This window comes from Anguilla anguilla, chromosome 9 (assembly GCF_013347855.1).
Source record: "Anguilla anguilla isolate fAngAng1 chromosome 9, fAngAng1.pri, whole genome shotgun sequence".
NCBI lineage: Eukaryota > Metazoa > Chordata > Actinopteri > Anguilliformes > Anguillidae > Anguilla > Anguilla anguilla.
The window spans coordinates 45,354,184-45,374,546 of NC_049209.1; the positions used below are offsets into that span (position 1 = coordinate 45,354,184).

At 45.4% G+C, this 20,363-nt stretch overlaps 1 protein-coding gene across 2 annotated transcripts; it reads right to left on the bottom strand.

Annotated features, from left to right (window-relative positions):
- Window positions 1-1,703: 1,703 nt before the first annotated feature.
- Window positions 1,704-20,333, bottom strand: mmp28 (matrix metallopeptidase 28). 2 transcript variants are annotated; one of them, XM_035433750.1, is made up of 8 exons: window positions 19,411-20,333; window positions 14,131-14,207; window positions 12,855-13,051; window positions 8,116-8,337; window positions 6,922-7,167; window positions 3,541-3,690; window positions 2,794-2,961; window positions 1,704-2,281 (listed from the first exon to the last, which is right to left on the bottom strand). In XM_035433750.1, exons 1-8 carry the CDS (start codon window positions 19,546-19,548, stop codon window positions 1,887-1,889), a joined length of 1,593 nt encoding a protein of 530 aa, XP_035289641.1. In that variant the 5' UTR covers window positions 19,549-20,333; the 3' UTR covers window positions 1,704-1,886. The 2 variants fall into 2 exon arrangements, with proteins under 2 accessions (XP_035289641.1, XP_035289642.1); XM_035433751.1 differs by lacking the exon at window positions 6,922-7,167.
- Window positions 20,334-20,363: the final 30 nt, after the last annotated feature.

A 20,363-nucleotide genomic window follows, 5' to 3' on the forward strand; every position in this document is an offset into this window, starting at 1 on the left:
ATATATAAATTAAATTCTCGAATATATAAATTCAATTCTGAATATATAAGTACAATTCCGGAATATAGAAATTCAATTCTGAATATATAAATTACAATTTTGAATATATAAATTACAATTCTTGAATATATAAATTCAATTTCCAAATATATAACTTCAATTCTGAATATATAAATTACAATTCTGAATATATAAATTCAATTCTGGATATATAAGTACAATTCCCGAATATATAAATTCAATTTCCGAATATATAACTTCAATTCTGAATATATAAATTACAATTCCGAATATATATATAACTCGGTTTATAATCAGGCATATCATAAGACAGCCGTTTTTACTTTTTGAATAATTTCTTTTTTTTTCTTCATGGGCTACTGAGTGAGAAAAACAAGTTTAACATTAGCATCAGTAAAATTTGACAGTACAATCAAGGATAAGCAAACAAAAACGTTAAATAATTAAAATTTGAATGAGGCAATAATTCGGACTTCATTAAGGGGTCCTTATTTTCTTGGCATTAGGACCTTTCAAGTAGGGGCACCAAATTTCACAGGGAATGGCCCAAAGAGCTAGAGAAATAGAAAATAATCTCTTAACCAGCGAGAGTTTCATAGAAACCCTTGCTGCAGCATGCGACAGAAGACCGTGTTATGGCTCAATGGCAAGCTCCAGCGCACACCAAACTACGGAGGAAGAGGTCTGCCGACATCGCGAGTTATTCAGAGTTTAAGCAGCTCATCTGTACTCTTTGCGCGGTTTGGAGAAGTGTCTCAGGTTGTAAACAGGAGCAGGGAAACGTTCGCCTGGTTGAGAGCCTCGGCGAAATAGCATGCAGACCTCTTCCTCCGTAGTTTGGTGTGCGCTGGAACTTGGAATGTCATAAAATCAGTTAGCGAGCTATATGTTATGTTATGATTAGCAAATTACGTTTTAGCCAGCTAGCTTGTTAGCAAGCACATATTTGGATATTCAATGTTGAAACTGCAGATGCACGTTTATTTTAGTTGTTAATTGTAATTACAAAATGTATTGACGGACATCGCGACAAGCCTAAGATATATCAGCTGATTTAAAAATGTGTGGGTAGTTTTTATCAGCGATGAAAACAAACAGCCATTACACAGGCGATCTGACAAGCAATATAAATCTTTATTAGAACAAGTACAGCACAAACAACATGTCACAAAATAGTAACTGTAGTACAAAACTTAATTCAGAGATATTTCACTTCGGTATAATAACATAAGTAATTTTGTGGAGCCTAACATTGTACGTACATAGCATTTGCCTCCCCTGTTGACCGCCAATGTTAACAGAATCGCTTTTCCTCACAGTTGTCAGGCTCCCTATTCATTCATTTTCGGGACAACCGAGAGGAACAGAGACGCTGTTAACGAACAGCAGATGTTGCTTCACGCTACGAAAACACAATGGAGTCGCCTCCAGAAAAGAATTTGTGTCGAAGTGAAACATCTCTTTAATCGGCTAACTTGATGTGGTTAGCAAGCTAGCTATTTAGCTTTCTGGTGAACCAGAGCTAACGTTATACTTACCTTCATAACCGAATACAAACTTCTCAAAAAAGAATTTATAGCCCTTGTCCAGTTTAGACCGCTTAACATTCACTAGCAATGCTTCGACAATGCGGATAACATCGGACAGTGAACGTTGGCAGAGCTATCAGGGACTGTGAGAACACACGTCGCTGTTTAGGCTCAATTTTTCGCTGTCAGAAATGGACTTGCGTCCGTAGCAACGGTAACCGGAAACAAAGTATCCCTACATCCGGTTTTGGTCGCCATCTTGTGAAATAGGCCTATTACATTGCACGTAACCCAAGGCCAACCCCTTTGCATCAGCGGTACGGCTCCCCCTGGTGGTCAGAGAACGTCATTGGCCCCACCGGGTTCCTGACAGCCAGCCCACTCCAGGTCGTGGGCCCACTGACCGCCGCCGGTCACCCGAACTTTTCCCGGGTCGAACCTCCAGAACTGCTGCGCCCGGAAGAAGTAGAGCCGGCCGTCGGCCCAGCCCAGGGCCCCGTTGGCCCCACGCGGGACCCCCTTCCAGTCGGCCAGCCCGCGGGGGTAGTACGGTTCCGGGCGCAGGGTCGTCAGGTTCAGCACAAAGTACCGGGAGCCCTTGAACAGGACCATGTGCCCCAAAGGGGCGTAGAAGAAGGCGCAGTCCGGGTGTGCGGGGAGGCCCACGTCCTCGTTCTTTTTCGGGAAGCCGGGGTCGAGATCGTCCCCGGAATAGCGCCACATACGTCTACCTGTCAGCGGACAGACAGAGATCGGGTTGGTTCAGAATAACTTTACTTTCCCCGGGGGGAACTTCAGGTGTGGTAGCATAAAATGTACAAACACAAACCGCAGTAAAGCGGTGAAACACAAAATACAGCACTGTTGATGAAAATACGGACATTAAAATAAAACAACTGCGTCCCAGGGTCATTTGCAAGCTTCATTCTGGAGTGTAGAGACCAAGCTTTGGTTTTGTACAGACAATGTAACCTCATTTTGCTGGTTTTACTCTCAGAAACCCAGAAACGGATAAGAAAAAAGAGTGCCAAGGGGAAAATAGAAGTCAACATCACACAATAAGGAGCAACGTTAGAGTTTTTTCATTCTAGTCAACTGTCTTAAAATCCCAAAAATGGATTAACCTATAAAACCTTGCAAGGATTAAGGGTCAAATATTGCAATATTATGACTAATACAGAAACACAGCCATCAAAAAGGGAAAAGAAAATGTGCATTTGCTTCATTGACTTGCTCAGTGTACCTTTGAAAAAGTAGAACTTCCTGTCCACGGGTGAGAAAGCAGCCGCTTCGATGGCGAGAGGGAGCTGGGGCCAGCGATGGCGGAGAGGCTGGGCAGGGCCCACGTCCCCCTGGGCAGACACCGTCCAGAACAGGCCGCCACGAAACACCAGAACCGAGCCATTCTGGTCTGAACAAGTACACATGAATCCTGCTTACTCGCACCATGAGTTACACAAAACAGCACAGAACAGTATGCACATTCTCCTCCTAGAAACAGTGGCTAATGTAAGCGACAAATGCCCTTTGATGTTAACCATGGTAATCTTTTTTATTTATTTATTTTTAAATAACAGCACCAACTATTCTGAATAACTGAACTTTCACAACAGTCTTGGTCAGCCTGCTTTTCAGTGCCCTGCATATAGTACTACCACTAAAATCCACAAGAGGGCAAATATACTACTAAATAGTACATACTGTTCATATAATACTATATATAGTACTACCATTGAAATCCACAGGAGGGCGCCCTGCAAACAAACTACCATTGAAATCCACAAGAGTGCACTTTCAATTTGGGAAGTGTGAAAAGTGGGCAAATACACCATTTTCAATCCAATTTGCTTCCCCGTTTCCAGGTAACTTCAGCTGTAATAGGCATTCATTCAAAGGGGCATTTGAGAATGCAGCCTGCTGATGGATAAAGTTGTGTAGCGGAAGAGAACAAGCCTGGCTGAGTGCTGGCCTGGCTGTGCTCGGGTCTTACCCACTGTGATGGCATCAAAGAGGCCCTGGCAGTACAGGGGCAGGGCAGAGTCGGGGTCCCCCTTGCCCCCCTGGGCCAGAGCCAGGTCCTGCAGAGCCGAGCTGAAGACCTGTCCCGGGAGCTGGACCACCTGACCCCCAGGGGGCTTTCCTGGGAACAGAGCAAACAACCAAATTCACCTACACGTTTACATTCTACATACATGTCTACTGCATGTCTTTCAATACAGATAAGACTCTATGCCTTATAGGCTAAGGATTCAAGCATCCTGGAACACTGCTGGTCTAAACCAGTATCCACAGGTTAATATGATTTAGGTTATGTTAATCAGTTAACTAGTTTTCCTTGTTGCTTTGGAATTAGAGTGTAGGCACACTCTGCTCCTTTCTCTCCCCCACTCTCCTCTGAAACATGTCGTTTTATCGTTTTATTACATCACAGTATAAATCTCAGCAGAAGACATTACATGCCACAGAACAGGTGGACCGCAGGTTCCCCAACTGGCCAGCAGGGGTCCCTAGTGCATGAATACATGCTGTCCCTGGGAAGCACTAGCAACTGCGCATCGCCCTGCGAGTCTGCTACCCATAGCCAGTACTGGAACAGTCCGGACTTGAAACCAGACTGTGAGACTTGTTCATGCTCTAGGACAGTGTCTTTACAGAAGGAGCCACCCAGCAGCCCAATCATATGAATTTTTAATATAAGTATGATAACTAATTTCTAATTCTATAACCAATGTACCTAATTTCTAAAACCACTTTTTTTTAAAAATGAGGACAATTAGCCAACAATTTCAGCATACTGCCTTCATCAATGAAATGGTATTAATCTGTTGCCAAATTTCAGACCGCACATAAGGCAAGAACATTTCCAAGAACCGGTCAGCCCACGTTTTATCTTAATATGAGCCTGGGAACAGATTATATCTTTGGCCACTTGTTTCTGCAGCTGAATCCATCCATTTCCTTTGGCCAAAGTTTCCAATTTATGTCAAATTTGTTTTTGATCAGGAAATGTTAAGTTTTCAGGCATTCTAAACAAAACCTCACAGCATATACTCCAACTGCCTTTAACCCTTTGAAGAGTAGGTTTTTTCAAAATTCTAAGTCAGTGTTCTAGAACCACATTGCTTTAAATGACCAGCAGTGATTATTACATCAGCATTAGAATGTTCAGTTAAGAACATTAAGTTAAGATCTTCCACCTTAAACGGTAACAGTGGTGCAGATTTGCACACGCTTTAACAGACAGGGAAGCAAAGAAAAAAACACTTGATTTTTCAGCAACAGTCGAGGCACACAGTTCTCTTTGACTGGTGTATAAAACTCACACAAGCATTTTTGTTTGTAAAACACAGTACAAACATTTGTCTTGGCGAAGGATAAAATCTGGATCCCTGAGGACAGGCGGACAGAACACTGGCAGACAGACAGCTGGACATGATGTCTCCCTACAGGCTGGAGCACTTCAGATTTACGATGTATCTGGTTGTAGTTCACTCTGCTGAGAGCAATAATGTTCTATTTGGGTACTAATAAGTACCTTTTACAAGCAAGGGTACAAATTAATTTTGTATTGCCGCCTAGGGGTACAGTTTTATGTACCTACAGGATACCACCCCGGTGATAAGTGTATGTACCTTTATAGGCACTTTCATACACTGAGAGTGTATGGAAGGATCCACAGCCCCACTCAGAGCAGAAGATGGATGATGGGACACACAGATCCAACGTGTGGGAGTAAAAATGGGACATAAACTGTTTGGGGTCATTCAGAGGGCCAATCAGCTGTCTGCTGTTCCAGTGTTTGTAGCTGCCACAGGCCAGAACCCGAGCCTTCGCTGTACAACACAACGCTGCACCTGAGCATTGTACCCTCAACACAAGCCATTTGTACAGAGAGGAGTGATGTCACGGGGTACTGACAGCCAATAGTGACGAGTGTCAGACCTGCTGTGTTTCTACCGCAGTCTCTCATTTCTCTGTGCTGGGACGACAGACCAAGATGGACGCATCACGCCCCGATCTATCATCCGCAGCTCAAGCACGTCAGCGTAACTGAATGAGCTGAGCGCTCTCTCTCTGTATGAAAAGAGCGCCACAGGTTTTTAAGGTCGGCTGGTATCTGTCACGCTGAGATGTCAAACAACGTCGAGTGATTAATCCTGCTTACGCCCCTTTAAATTCCAGACCCCGTGATGTAATGTGTTTTCTTTACGTCAAATAAGACAAGAGCTAACAAAACAGAGTTTCTCCGTATTTTGGAGCTGGGATGAAGGGGGATGAACATATACGGCACATACTTTCAGAAGAAAAGGGTTCGAAAAAGGCTCCTCTGTGCCTCCTTAGAGGAACCTTATCTAGTGTAAGGGTCCTTTGTTTGGGCAAAGTGGTTCAATCTGGGATGTTTTAAATTGTTCACACCTACCATAGAAGTTTCCATAAAGTAATAAAAACGATTACTCTATGGAAACAAGCCAAAGATCTCTTTTTTTCTGAGAGTGCACTTGGGACGAGACTGTGGCACGGTCTGTGGTGAGGCCAGCTCTCTGACCCACGTGTGGGTCCCCCCCTGTGGCTACAGGTTCGATTCCTGGCTGTGGCACTTCCTATGCGCTAATAACAAACATCCAGCACAATTGCCTTCAAACACTTGAAGGCGAGTGCGCGATATAAAAAGCTTATTGCAAAAATGTGCACATTGTTCGAATTCCTGCCTCTTGGGCAAACTAACAACAAGAGCAAAAGAACACACTTTGTCATGTTTGTTTCACATCTTCCCGTACTTCCTGATCAAGGGAAAGAACCTGAAATCAACCGTCCTCATGTAACTCATTTTTGTAGCTTTCAGGTAAACACGCAGCATTTTGAACACGCCAACATTCCTACGCACAGGGACGTGACGCATTTTCCCCCCCCACCCCCCGGAGAGGTGCACGTGAGCCCAGCTCAAACTGCTGCCAGCCGCTGCAGCAGACCACAGCTTTCCCCTGCTCTCTGGGCCCACCACTGACTCACCATGGGTCCCGGCTAATTGATTAGCGATGCTATACCTGGGAGAGCTAGCATGAAAAATCGAGCATTTTCCTCTGCAACCAGAACCAGGTTTTGCTATTTGAACATCATAATCAATTACTTTCTTTGACTCTGTGTAAAATGATCAGCCACATAAAGCATATTAGCATGCCATTGATTTAACTATATTTTGTTTAGTAAAATAAGAAAAAAAAATCTATAGATTTGGCAGCTACCCCAAAATGGATATTATACAATTTCTCTCTATGGTTTCCAACAAGACGCTGTTGTCTGTTGGTGCCACATTCAGAATGGCAACATCCAGTTTGAATATGCCGCGTAGTTTCTGGCGACGTTAGCGTACCGTAGAGCTGCTGCACGGCAGTGATGTCATCCCAGCTCAGGACCAGGGCCTTGCCCAGCTTCTTGTAGTAGGGCGACATCAGGGCGTGGCGCGCGGGCGAGTGCTCCAGCCCCAGGGTGTGCCCGATCTCGTGCGCGATCACCATGAACAGGTTGTGCCCCTTGAAGCCGTCCAGCGTCCAGCGCTCCGCCATGTCGAAGTGCGCCTCGCCCCGACAGGGGAAGAAGGCGTGCGCCAGGGCTCCCCCTGTGGGCCAACGCAAGAATGACACACGGGAGTCAGGCGTGTCGCAGATTCAAATCATCGATGACAGGGGTGCCCAATCCTGTTCGTGGAGATCTAACGTCCTGTAGGTTACACCCATTACACCCATTCTGCGCCCATTTCACACTGGGCTGGCCAATGGAGGATGGGCTCCCCCTCTATAGCCAGGGTCCTACTGAGATTTCTTCCCATTAGGGGAGTTTTTTCTTGCTACCATTTGAGGCCTTTTCTCCCCATTGGGGAGTTTTTTTTTAACCTAATGTGGTTGCTATTTGGGAGTTCAGGCCTGGTTTTGCTCTTGTTCTACTACTCTGTAAAGCGACAGATTCTGTAAAAAATGCTATACAAATATAATAGATTTGATTTAGTATGTATTCACATGATGGATGACTACACATGGCAGCTGTAGGATCACTGACAGAGTTAATGTGATTCTACAGCAGGATCTGAGTCAGGTTGTTTTACTTACATGGCAAACTGAATACATTTTGGTAACCCTTTTGACGGGAGTAATGCAGTCAGGTGCTTGAGTAAATCCTGTATTTATGTTGCACAAGCCATAAGTAATAAGATTGTGTGTGTGTGTGTGTGTGTGTATGTGAGAGAGAGAGACAGAAAGAGAGAGACAGACATACAATATTACTATATATTACAATATCAATAGTTTTTCGAGCTGGGGCTTGATGTCTTGGATTTTAAGGTGAATATTTGTTTCTCCAGCATTAACATAAATATTTCAAGCTGTCAGGTCACATGGTTTTTCGTCACTCTCACTGCACACTCACATAGCCAGACGGTACAGCAGTTTGCCTTCTGTTCCCAAGGCAGGAGCGGAAAATCGAAAATTAAAAAAACAAACCCCACTGCTGCTAAAAATCCGTCATCCCCCCGAAAAGCCGCAGGTGAAGGGCGAGGACCCCCAATCCCCACCTGGGCCGTCGAAGGCGTTCCCCGTCCCGTCGTTGTGCTCGCCCGCGTAGAAGGCCAGCCGGATGTCGGCCGGCCCCCCGGCCACCTCCCGGAACGCCAGGGCGGACACGTTGCTCCACAGCTGGAAGGCGGTGCGCACGGCCAGCTCCACCTGCCGTTTGGGGAGGTGCCGCGGCCAGTTCACCACCCGGTAGGTCAGGTGCCGCTTGTACCACTTCTCCCCTGCAGAGGAGACAGGAGGCGCTGCGTGAGCACGGACTGCGCTCCCGGCTCTCAGGAGGTTTGCACAGTTTCTTTTTAAAAAAATAATAAAAATACAAAAATACACATGTCAGGTTAGGTGTACTCCTTCCACTGCCCTTATCTTAAATACTTTAACTGTTTAGATACTGTATGTCAGGTTCAGACCTGGGTCAAAAACGTATTTGTTTTGGATTCAAATACTTTTCTGTGCTCTGTTGATCTTGCCTGGTGCAACTAAGCCTGCCAATATGACCAGAAAGGCGGGGTTTGCACTTTTTGAGAGTATTTCATTGGTTCCAATACACAAGACAAGATCAGCAAAGCGCAGAAAAAGTATTTGAATCCAAAACAAATACATATTTGTCCCAGGTCTGGTCAGGTTAGGCTTACTCCTCCCACTGCCCTTGACCAAGGCTCTGGCCTCAGAACTGGAGTTGGTCCCCGGGTGCTGCACTGTGGCTGCCCACTGCTCCTGCTGTAAGCAGCTAGGATGGGTCAAATGTAGAGGATAAATTACCCCACAGGGGTTCAAAAAATAAAGTGTATCTTAAATACTTTAACTCTTCAGATGCTATTAAAGGTTGTACAGAATATGGCCAATTTTTAACGAAGTCTTTATTCTCATCAGTATTCAGGATGAATGAAATTTACCACAATAACAGTTTCACTTTTCCACCAAACAAGTGGCCAGCTGGCTTTGTGTTGTCTGAGATTCTTTAGCAGACCTGTTGTCATTGGTGGAGATGAGGTGCAGATTATACGTGACAGGTGGTTGTTTAAGACATTTTTACATGAGTAAACAATATTTACACAACTGCTGACAAAATTAATGTAATACGCAGACAGCATGTGTACAGTCTGTCCAAGCTGTGTTTATCAGACGGTACACAATACAGCGCACGTGCACGTAAACGCTATACATAGCAACGCCAGGGCAATTTGCTTAAGCCTGTGTCTGTAGTTAGGCCTGCGTAATTACACGTTTGGCGAACATCAAAGGCCCACATTCGTCAAAGGTGGCAGTCGGAGGCAGTCGGAGGTTTTTTCAAAACACTGCGAGTCCACCTGCTCCGCGCACGAGATCACGCAGCCTGGCGACCCGCGTCACCGTTAGCGGATTAAAAGCCGCGCGCGGCGGCGGCGGCGCGGAAACAAAGAGAGCGGCGCAGGAAATGAAGCCGTCGGACGCTCCCGCGCGGCCGGCGGCCAGCAATTGTCCTGAGCAGGGGGGGAGATCTGAGAGGCCTACGGGGCAAGATGCAAATGGCGTGGTCTTTAACAGAAGCGCAGATGTTCATTAATTCAAGGGCCTGCCTCAACGGGGGGCATTTAAGGTGTTTGCGGACATCAGAGTAATGGACGTCCATTTAAACAATAAATACTACCAGCATCTTAAAGCATATGAAACATGTCGGGTTAATTGCAGTTGTGCTTAGCTGGTTTAACCCTCTAGACCGCAGAACTGCATTTCAACTGGAACAGCTAATCCTTATTCCACAGCTCCAGTTGTTACGCAGTTCTGTGGTCTAGAGTTTTAATAAACCTGAGGTTAAAACTCCAACTAAGCCCACTGCAATTGACTCGCAATGTAATAGTCCTGATTACGTTAGTCTCTGTTCTAAAACGAATTCTAAACGTATGGATGGAACACACAGACGGGACAGTGGGATGGGCCAGAAGAACAAGAAGAGGAACAGGGGACCCCCAGGGGCCCGTGAAAGGCACCGAAAACGCAGACGCCCCATCTCCAATCTCTGCCCTGTGTGAGGGTTTATGGCAGTGCTGACCTAACATCTATTAGGGGTGGGGGTGGGGGGGGGTCTTATAATTGAGACAAATGGCTCTCCAGTGGAAAAGCGGTCATTATGACGATGACGATGATGTCTGCGTTCCCATGGCCTGCAGCGGGATCTCTGCCGCTTATTTTGGGGGGGGGGGGGGCGAGATCACACATCGAGATTAAAGTGGGAGAGGGGTCCCGCGGGGAGGACCAAAGTGGCCAGGATGTTGGACGCTGAAGACATTCCAGGACTTCCCTTCTGGAAGCAATTAGAACTGCAGCTCGAAAACGCCGGAGAAGCACTATCTCTGACTTCAGGAAGCGGCCAAATTTCTCAGATCCGCTCCCGACAGCTCCTTTTTTTCCAGGGCCCTTCAGGTAAAGAGGGGATTTGCCTCATTCTATTGTGAAGCCACGTGTAATTTCAATCTTCCCAAAGCCTTCAGGCTCAAACCCCCTTCATCTGGGCAATTGTTATTTACTTCAATTACATTGCAAAGTACTGGTTTTAGGCAAATTCCATATGGATACCAGATGGGAATTAGACACAAGATACCAAACACATGCCAGTAAAAACATAAATAATCCAAATATCCCAAAATTAACCACGGCATGTTGTGTAGGTCTTTTTTTTTTAATTCTTGCAGTAACTCTCGGACATCTCCAAACTATCATGGTAAGAAGATATCATTCTGTTCTGGCCCCCAAATGAACCAGAACTATGTAAAGAAATTACATGTGATTTAAAATGGGTAACCGTTTATTCGTGATTCTAATCAAAAGGCACGAGTCAAATTAAGTACCATGATGGACGACATGATCAAGCTTGAATTTCAGAAAATCTACGGTATTGGGTCATCCGCTTGTTGTGCTTGCTGACAGAGGAGGAAAGTCCAGGGGTAAGAAAGTAAAAGTCGTGCCATGTGTTTCTTCCACCCACAAACTCAGCCCACTGATTTAATAGATTATTTCTACCTCCTGGCTGAAGATATGTGCTAATTAGCAAACACAGGTGATTGGAACAAAATACTGGGCAGTACTTTCTGAATCTGGGTTTTCCACCACTGCTTACTGAAAGTTTTTTTTTATTTTTTATAAATTGTATTTCCTGTTTCCTGATGCATTCCTGACAAGCCCCATTCATTGCAAGAGATAAGGTCACACAAATCTCACAAACAACCTGCCATATTAGCGTATACACACCTTCTTGTTCGTTTAGAGCACGGGTAGTGGGGATGTGGGGTTCAAACACAGCCAAGGTCAAATTTACAAATTCCTAAAATACATGCGAGATTCCACACAAACAGTCCATCAGTGTGTCTATCTACATACTGCCGTCAGGGCCATTTCAAACAGGAAATAACAGCTGAAGCCTGCAGGTGCCGTACATAAATAATCTGAATAAATAATCACCAAACCAAGAGAACGACACCTGCACTTCCACAACTGCGGTTGCCAGCAGCTCCAATTATTTTTTTAAATTCAGCTGGTGTTCCAACGGCAGTTAGTCTATATCTCTCAGAATTCCTTTCCCCCACGTGAGTACAGATAGCTAACTTATATCACCAATGAGGCATAATTCCCAGCTGGCAGTCAAGGCCTACACCCAGTTCCCACAGGTGCCAGATACGTGTTTACGCACAGGGAACAGATTGCAGCTGTCAGGTACTTGACTCAGTCTTTAGGGTTTGGATTCCCGAAGAGTGAACGAATCCATCTGGCAACCCGGCGGAATGCGCAAGCACGTCCATGGCAGGCCGACCGGAACGGAGAAAGTGAGCGATACCGGCAAATTACTGTATCCTCCTCCTGTATCTCACTATCGAAACATTTCAGATATGCCCCAGATAAACAGACAGATGTGAAAGCCAGAGACGCATTGGGTAAACTTAAAATTTGAATATAATATAAATATTAACATTAGGTACTGCTAGAACAAACAACCATTGTTAATTGATGTAAGAAAATAATGAATAAGGCTGTTTATGTTACGCGTGGTTCAACATACTGCATTAGAGTAATGACATTACAAAGACATCACACGGTTGTTGATTGATTCAAGGGTCTGTCTGAGGTTTTAAGGTGTTTGAAATCCACAGACCAAGGGGCAGTTGTTTGCCAAACACTAAACAACCAATTCTGTCAGTATCTTAAAACATATTCATTGATAAATAGCTTTACATTTTAAGATCCTGAATGGGAGAGCAGACAGTTTACAGTGAAATAACTGATTCGATGTGTGGACCTCAGTGCATCCATGGGGATTTGATGACATCATCACCAAATGTGTGCCACCCTGCAGGATTGTGGGCCACAGCCTGGACCAGACCATGGAACCCATCCTAGACTGGAGCCCACCCAGCTGCCCTATCCTCTGACAAGCAAGACCTGTAAAACTTGAACTCCTTAAGAAGTTAACATGTGGTACTATAAGAACAAAAATTAATATGTCACCATTCCACCCCTGTTACTCAAATCAAGGCCCTCGTGGTCCAAGAACTGCTGGTTTTCTGACCTCCCTTTACCTGGGAGTCAGGCTGAATACAGTCTGGCCAATCAGTAGAACTAATTTTACAGTTAATGACCTGGGGGAAGAGAAAACCAGGGCAGGATGTTGATTCAAGATCCAGATTTGAGTATCCATGTTCTAAACCATGTGGACCTTAAACCAGTGTACCCTCTAACCAGGTGCAGGGAGTGTGTTGCGCACACTGACCTGGTCGGGTGTAGCGCTTGCTGCGCCTGTGCTGGCCACCGGGGGCAGCGCCGCCCAGGAAGACTCTGTTCACCCGCCTGGCCCAGGCTTGCTGGCCCCCCGCGTCCTTCACCCCGCACCTGGGGGCAGACATCCGCTGCAGGGTGGGGCCGTCCAGGTGTCCAGTAACGGGCAAGTGGGACAGCCACTGGAACTCCCTGAGAGAGAGAGAGGAAACGTGGTGAATGGAGGTTCTGGGAAGCACCCCCAGACCATGTGAAGCGCTTTAGAAACTGTGCAGCTTTATCGTGTGTCCAGGAGAGTTCCCTGATTAAGGGGTCTGCAAGAAAATTAATAATGACCCAGAAACACACACACACACACACACACACACACAGGTGTGTACACACATACACACATGTATGCACAGACAGAAACACTCACATGAATGCGCACAGACACACACACACAGACAAAAACACTCACATAAACACACACAGACACACCCTCTCTCACACACACACACGCAAACATACACACCCTCTCTCTCTCTCACACACACACACACACACACTTCAAGGCTCCATGGACTCCCAGAAGGCTAGGCCTATCTGCCTCACACCTCAGATAATCACAGATCTGTGGATAAATGTAAATTCCAGCACGAAGAACGTCAGAAAGCTTGGCTAACCGCTCCAGACAAACACGCTGGTGGCGGTGGAGCATTGCTTTTCTCATTAAAATACTCCCCTCAGCGCCACTGTGTAACTTTGTGTTTGTTTAAATTGATATATACGTTCACTCCATGTTGTGTAAACCCCAAAGTAGCAAGGAAAACATAACAGTGTGTACATAGCCACTCAAGCGTAAGTCAGCAGGAGCGGGTAGCGACAATTATCAGGCCAACTTCGCTTCGGTTGCATTCTAACATTTTATCTTCTGTGCCACGAGACAAATCTACAGAGTTCTCCTTGCTTGACACTGTGTCACATTTCAACTTCAAAAAGGTAAGATATCACAGGATATCCTTTATTCCCTTTTTTTCTTTTCACAGTTTCCCTTCTGAGGAATCTTTCTGACTGAAAGAACTCGTGTTGCAAATACCACTCCTTGAGGGGGTGCGGTCCTGTGAGGTCGTAGGTCAGAAATCAGTCATTTGAACCTACAGAACTTTTTTCTCATTTTGAGCCTGAAATGGAATGGCAAATAACTGAAAGAGTATGAAATACTGTAGGTTGTTTTTGAAGGCCAAATATTAGTGGTTCAGTTGTATGCCAGACAAGCGACAGTACAATACCTGAGAGCGGAGGACACTTCCACTTCATTGTGTCTGTGATCTTCCTGGTGCAGGTAGCCATATTTCTCCAGAAAGCCCTGGAAGAACAAGAACAAATTCCAAGCCCCTTTATTGTACAAAAAAGGTACTGATAATATGCTGGGGGAGCTGCTCACCCTGAGTCAATGTTCGAGGGAACGAACAAGGACAGGTACCGGTTCTAAAATTCCTTGGTCACAACTCAAAACAGACATAAAACTCTTCAAAGGGAGCTAGTTCCACAAAACACAACCATATCACACAACAGAATGAGGTAATTTGTTTGGTCTTGAACAGCATCATTCACTTCCAGGAAAAATTCATAGTTTCACTAATTTTACTACACGTCAGCTCACACAGCACAAGCGTGCCAGGCCGTGTGATAACTCCTGGGAAAGGCTACGATCGATGGAGACATCCGGGGAGGGGAGAGAAGATGAAAGCACTGGCAGAGCATGAAAGGCCCTCAGACTCCTCCTCACGCACAGCATCCCTCTGCAGAGGCCTGCGAACGCAGAGCGCTCCACCACGCGGTGCGGCCTGATTGGAGCGCTGGAGGCAGCCTGCTGGCTGGGTCATGTGACGCGCACGGACGGCCCCGCACGCCACAGCTGCAGAGGACACCTTAAGGGGAGGTCGTGACATCAGCGACCCTATCCACCCCCCCCCCCCGCTGGTGTGCTAAACCAGCAGCTCCTCCCACACCAGTGACACTGTTCGCTCCCATATCTCAGAGCCGGCAGGAAGTGGTGACGGTTCTCACGCGAGTGCTTCCCTCCTGCAGCTGGGGGCGCCGTGTGTATCCCAAAGATTCTACACACCAACCAGATGATGAGCTCCCGCGTTCCTTCCCACCTCCCTGCTCCTTACAGACAGGAGGTTCAGATTGATAACAGGACTTCTCGATGCTATATTTAAGCAATACGGCATGACCGGCCGTGCTGTATCATGAATCCAGTCACAGCTACAGGGGGTGTTGTTAGGCATGACGTAAAGCAGAACATTGCCAATCCCCAGTAGCCGTGACTGTTCATGATACAGCATGGCCTCTCATGCCTTATTACTTTAATACAACATATAGAAACAATAAATTGATGATGTAATAATATTTATTTTGCAATACTATTTCTAAGCAACAGTTTGTGCCTGGAGGCATACTGTTTCCAACAGGCTCTTTGATGAACTGTTTCCATATCTGTTTCACAATCACTGCAGAACACCGTCTCAGCCAATCAGCATCCAGGATTGAAGTAACACATTTTATAATACAGCTCACAACATCCACAGGCACAGTACTGCGCTTGGCACAATAGATTTGAACACTGGGCTCAATGGCAGGTATTCAGAAGAATACGAAGCTGATCAGTTGGAGTGTCTATAGAATCTTTGGTAATGCTCCTAATGTTCCTCCTCAGAGGTTTCAGAACCTCCGACAAAACAAGCCGAATGACCCCTGTGACTGCTGGCTGTCATTGGGAAGAGAATCCCCAGCCCCCTGCTCCCCGCCCCCCTGCCCCCTGCTCCCCGCCCCCCTGCCCCATCCCCACCCGCGCCCTCCTTTCGGACACTAGCCCTGTCCTCCTGGAACCAGCCGGGCCTGGGAAAAACCAGAGCACATCCGTACTTCTGCGGGACTATTAATAGAACAGAAAAGCATTCTGGGGGTTTTTCTTTACTGCCTGTGCCTGACAAATATCAACCCGACCAGCATGAAATCAGCAGTGTGGGAAAAACAACTTCACATCGCCCACACGTAATTCCATAATTCCACACGCGATTCCATAGCCACAAACTGCTGTTACAGGGGTATTTATGAAATTGTAATGGATGCCAGGATCAGGAAGAACAATTACATTGGGTTGGGCTCACAATACCAGGGTCTAAGACAAATCTGACCCTCAAATGCAAATCCAGCCCTGGTTTTCTTTTCTCTCAAGTAATTAACTGAACAATTAGTGCTACTGATTGGCCGGACTGTCCTCATTCCTGACTCCCAATTAAAGGGAGGATGGAATACCAGCAGTTCTCGGCCCTCGAGGACCGTGATTTGAGTAACAGGGGGTCTAAGATACAGTACACAAAAACGTAGCAACTACAGATGATCTTTAGTTTACTCAAATATGTGTGTGCTGCACATATAGGGCCTACAATTTAATACGGTGTTTTCTCCTGATCATATGAAATTCCTATATACAGTGTTACAATTCACATATGAAAAGTTAAAGTTTTTTTTATGAGTGTGAATTCAAATTTCAGTAGATATCTGTAATATACTCACGATACCACCCTGAACCCCACAAAATATTAAATTAAAAAAATACATATATATATTGCTAATACACGACAGATAAAATAATATAGTAATACCCTGTATTGTGTAGCATATAACACATTAATGGAAATACAATATTTCACTTCGAACACGCTGTAATGTTCAGTGGGCTGTAAGAAATATGAAAGCTGTTGCTGGGGGAGAGTCAATCAACCAGAGACTGAAGGACACTATTACTAGAGTTTCGTTCTCCAGTTTCAGTTAAATACTAACCAAGACAACGGCCTCCATTTTTATAACAAAACCAAAGTCAGAAAGAATAACAAAGACCGCACATTTTCCCCATTTACCATAGAGGCTAATAAAATTAGCCGAGCGATGAAATCACAAACCTTAGCATTTTACAGCCGAGAGAAAAGTTACAGGCCTTGGCCCTGACTAAGAGCAAAGCTATTTTCCAGCCATGAGATGGGGTACTGTTGCTTCAAGGCAGGAACAGGACAACACTTGTCGGTAAAAATGCACTGAATGCCGATTGGTTGGGAATGTGCCCCTACAAATGCTTTCATAAGCTGGGGATTGCCATCGGGGGGTGAAAGTAACTTGGAAGCATTCTTTCAGCTGGGCCCAGTCTGCAGATTTAATTTGCCAGCAATCTGACCCCAGGACATTTCCCAACTTTTCCCAAGTTACACATCTGTGCCTCAGCCTCAGGGGCCTGAAAGAGCGTCGGGCCTTTCAAATCCATCTGAGCTCGACCCGAGAAGCGATTCAACCGACCAAATCCGTTGGGATCCATCACGCCACTTCCATTCCCTGCTGCCCCTTCCTCAGTACAGTTCCTGTACAGCAGTGGTAAGCAACCCTGTTCCTGGAGATCTACAGCCCTGTAGGCTTCCACTCCAACCCTAACAAAGCACAACCTCATTCGACAGCTAGAGATTTCATTGAGCTGCTAATTAATAGAATCATGCGTTCCAAAATTAGGGTTGAAATGAAAACCTACAGGATGGTAGATCTCCAGGAACAGGGTTGGTTACCACTGCTGTACAGTGTAGCTCAGTGTGGAAATGCCCAGTGCAGTGTTAGCACACGTGAATGGAGTACAGGAGATGCCACTGGCTGAGACCTGGGGTGTGTGTGTGTGAGTGTGCGTGTGTGTGTGTGTGTGTTCAGTGGATAAGATCACAGATACTGGTCTGTATGCCTGAACAACTGAGAGAGAAAACACAATTCCAAGCAACCACATCTAAGAGCTGCCATGTTCTGGTTAGCCATAATTCTATCCCTGCCAAGTGGGTAAGCAGTGTTTATGAAGCGTGCTGGGAGTTTGAAAATATTCCCTGAATGCTAGGATCACTCTTAGCATTTTTATCCTTCCACTTTGTTCCTGTAGTACTTTCATATTACACATGTACCTCCTGTACCTCTTTCATATTACATGTACCTCCAACCAGCACTTACCGCACTTGTATTGTTATCTTGATGTTGTAGCTCATTGCCATGCCTCCTAGTTTGACTTAGCATAGGTTAGGGCAGAGTAATGTTTACTGTGTGAACTGGACTTAATGTGTTCATGGCTATGAATAACTATTACTAATAATTCGTATTGTACCTTATCTGACCTGTCTTTTGTAGTTGTTCTAATGACCTTTGGTACGCACTTATTGTACGTCGTTTTGGATAAAAGCGTCTGTCAAATAAATGTAATGTAATGTAATGCAATGAATGCAACCTGGGTTTTGGCTTCTGTTCATATTGCTCAAGTCATACAGGTCTTTGCACGATGCAAGGGCCCTACCCTGCTCCTGGAGGGCCACAGGGTGTGCCGATTAACACTGTTACTCAACATTTAATAAATCAATTACAGCCGATTGCTTTGACAGTTAACTCACATCAAATGGTTTCTTGGGTCAGAAATTGTGTTGCTGTTTTCACTTTATATCTCTGCACACACACCGTTGCTCAAAACAAAACCGGGAGACCCTGTGGCTCTCCTGGGCCCAGGGATGAGGCCCCCTGAGCTGCAGCGACTGCGGGCTTAGTGTCAGCCAAGAGGTGACAGCCAGCCGTGGAATCCGGAGGGCATCTCTGTACAGGCGATGAGGTCAAACTCACTGGACAAGAGGAGGTCGGCAATGAGCAACGGTTTGTGTGCAGACGAGGAAGTGCTCGCGGAGGGCAAAAATTCCCCATGGTGATAATCACGGTTTTGCCCCGTAAAGTTGCAGGTCTAAAATAAATCTTTCAAGGGTTGTTGGTTTTGTACAAGAGTCCCTCAGAGAAGTCCAAATATTGGGGAAGGAGGGAATCACATCAAACGTTTTAACAATTCCCCTAAACTACAGTGGATGTAGCACAATGGGCAATCCACAGATTCATAATTCATAATTCATAATCCTTTGTCAAGGGGTAATTTGTTCCATTATCAGGTCTTTTTCAACTTAATTGACGGTTGGGAAAGACCCTTATCGTGAGCTTTGACTGCTATTTGCAGCAACAAAAAAGATCAGAAGTTTGGCGTCATGTAGGCTAATATAAAAAAGGTAAACTGCGGTAACAATATCTACTCGACTAAAAATCACTATTTTGCAATAAATCTATGTAAGTGTTGCAAATCCTGCTTGTTTTAATCAAGAACAAAAAATGTCAGCTGGCTCACAGTTTTTATTCTTGTGGTTCAAAAGGACACAATGTCCCAAATAAAACACAGGTAAGCTGAAATGGTCACGTACAGTCATTTCTTGGGGTATGTTTTGCACTAATTTAACCGGAGCGCCACAACTCCAAATGACCTAATAGTCTTACAATTATACACATTGACAACCACACGTTATCAATTAAGCTGCTCCTGTCAAAATTATATTAACTTTGCTGAAGTCATGTAAGCCTCTATATTAGGGACGGAACGATGTGATTCGTTTCTTTAATATTTCAAAGATAAAGGTTTACACGCGCATTTATTACTTACAAAACCCAAAAAGAATTACCTCCGCTGCGAAGTTCTCAATAGGCTGGATGCTTGACACCGGCGAGCCAATTGTCGCCTTCACAAGAAGCAATGGAAGCAGTCGCAGAACCAGCGTCCAAAGATTACCTCCAGGCAACGACGCAACGCGACCTGTCATCCTGCGCAGATCTCAGATGCGACACACCACGGACAACTTAATCCAAAGAGGAGTCATCATTCCAGTGTGACTTGTTTAAGAGCAACGCCGCTCCCTTCGGGCTGAGGGGCATGACATTGCAGGAGGTATCATCGTTTGAGGCAACACATCCCTCCCGAAACCCTGTAGCGCTCTCTAACAATCTGCTATTTCAAAATAGCAGCACACGCAAAGCCTGTGGGCAGGGAGGGTATCGGTCTTGCCGCGTGCGTCGGACCGCCCCTACCACTTAAGGGTGTGATTGGAGGACTCGAGCTGGAGGCTGAAGAGCCGTAATGGAATGTTAGTTCACTTATCCAAACACGTACCCTTCAAACAGAACCTTTTTCTTTACATTAATATAATTTATTGTCCGTGTCTGTATGCAATTGGCCAGAAATGATAGCAATAGGAGGAAAAGCCTTTCAAACATGCCACAAACACAACGTATCTGTGTTGTGCAATTACATGGTCTCATATCCGCAAAGACGCGCATTCTCTTATGACGTTTACACACTGAAATCGGCGACGCTAATTTCTGCCCCTCTTCAGCTGCCCGTGGACCACCGTACTAAACCTCAAAGCACACTCAATTTTAAACATTTAAAACTAAGATGAAAGCTGGCCAGGGACAGTGTGTGTTTGCAGTCTGATTCAAGCCAACTGATCTTTCAGTTTACTCTTCGCTGCAGTTAAAAGTTGGGTAGTAGGTTTGCTCATAAATCTCTGAGACATTTCCAGAGGAGATGCAGTCTCCTAATGCATCGAATACGTTTTAGGAACGCAATTTCAAAGAA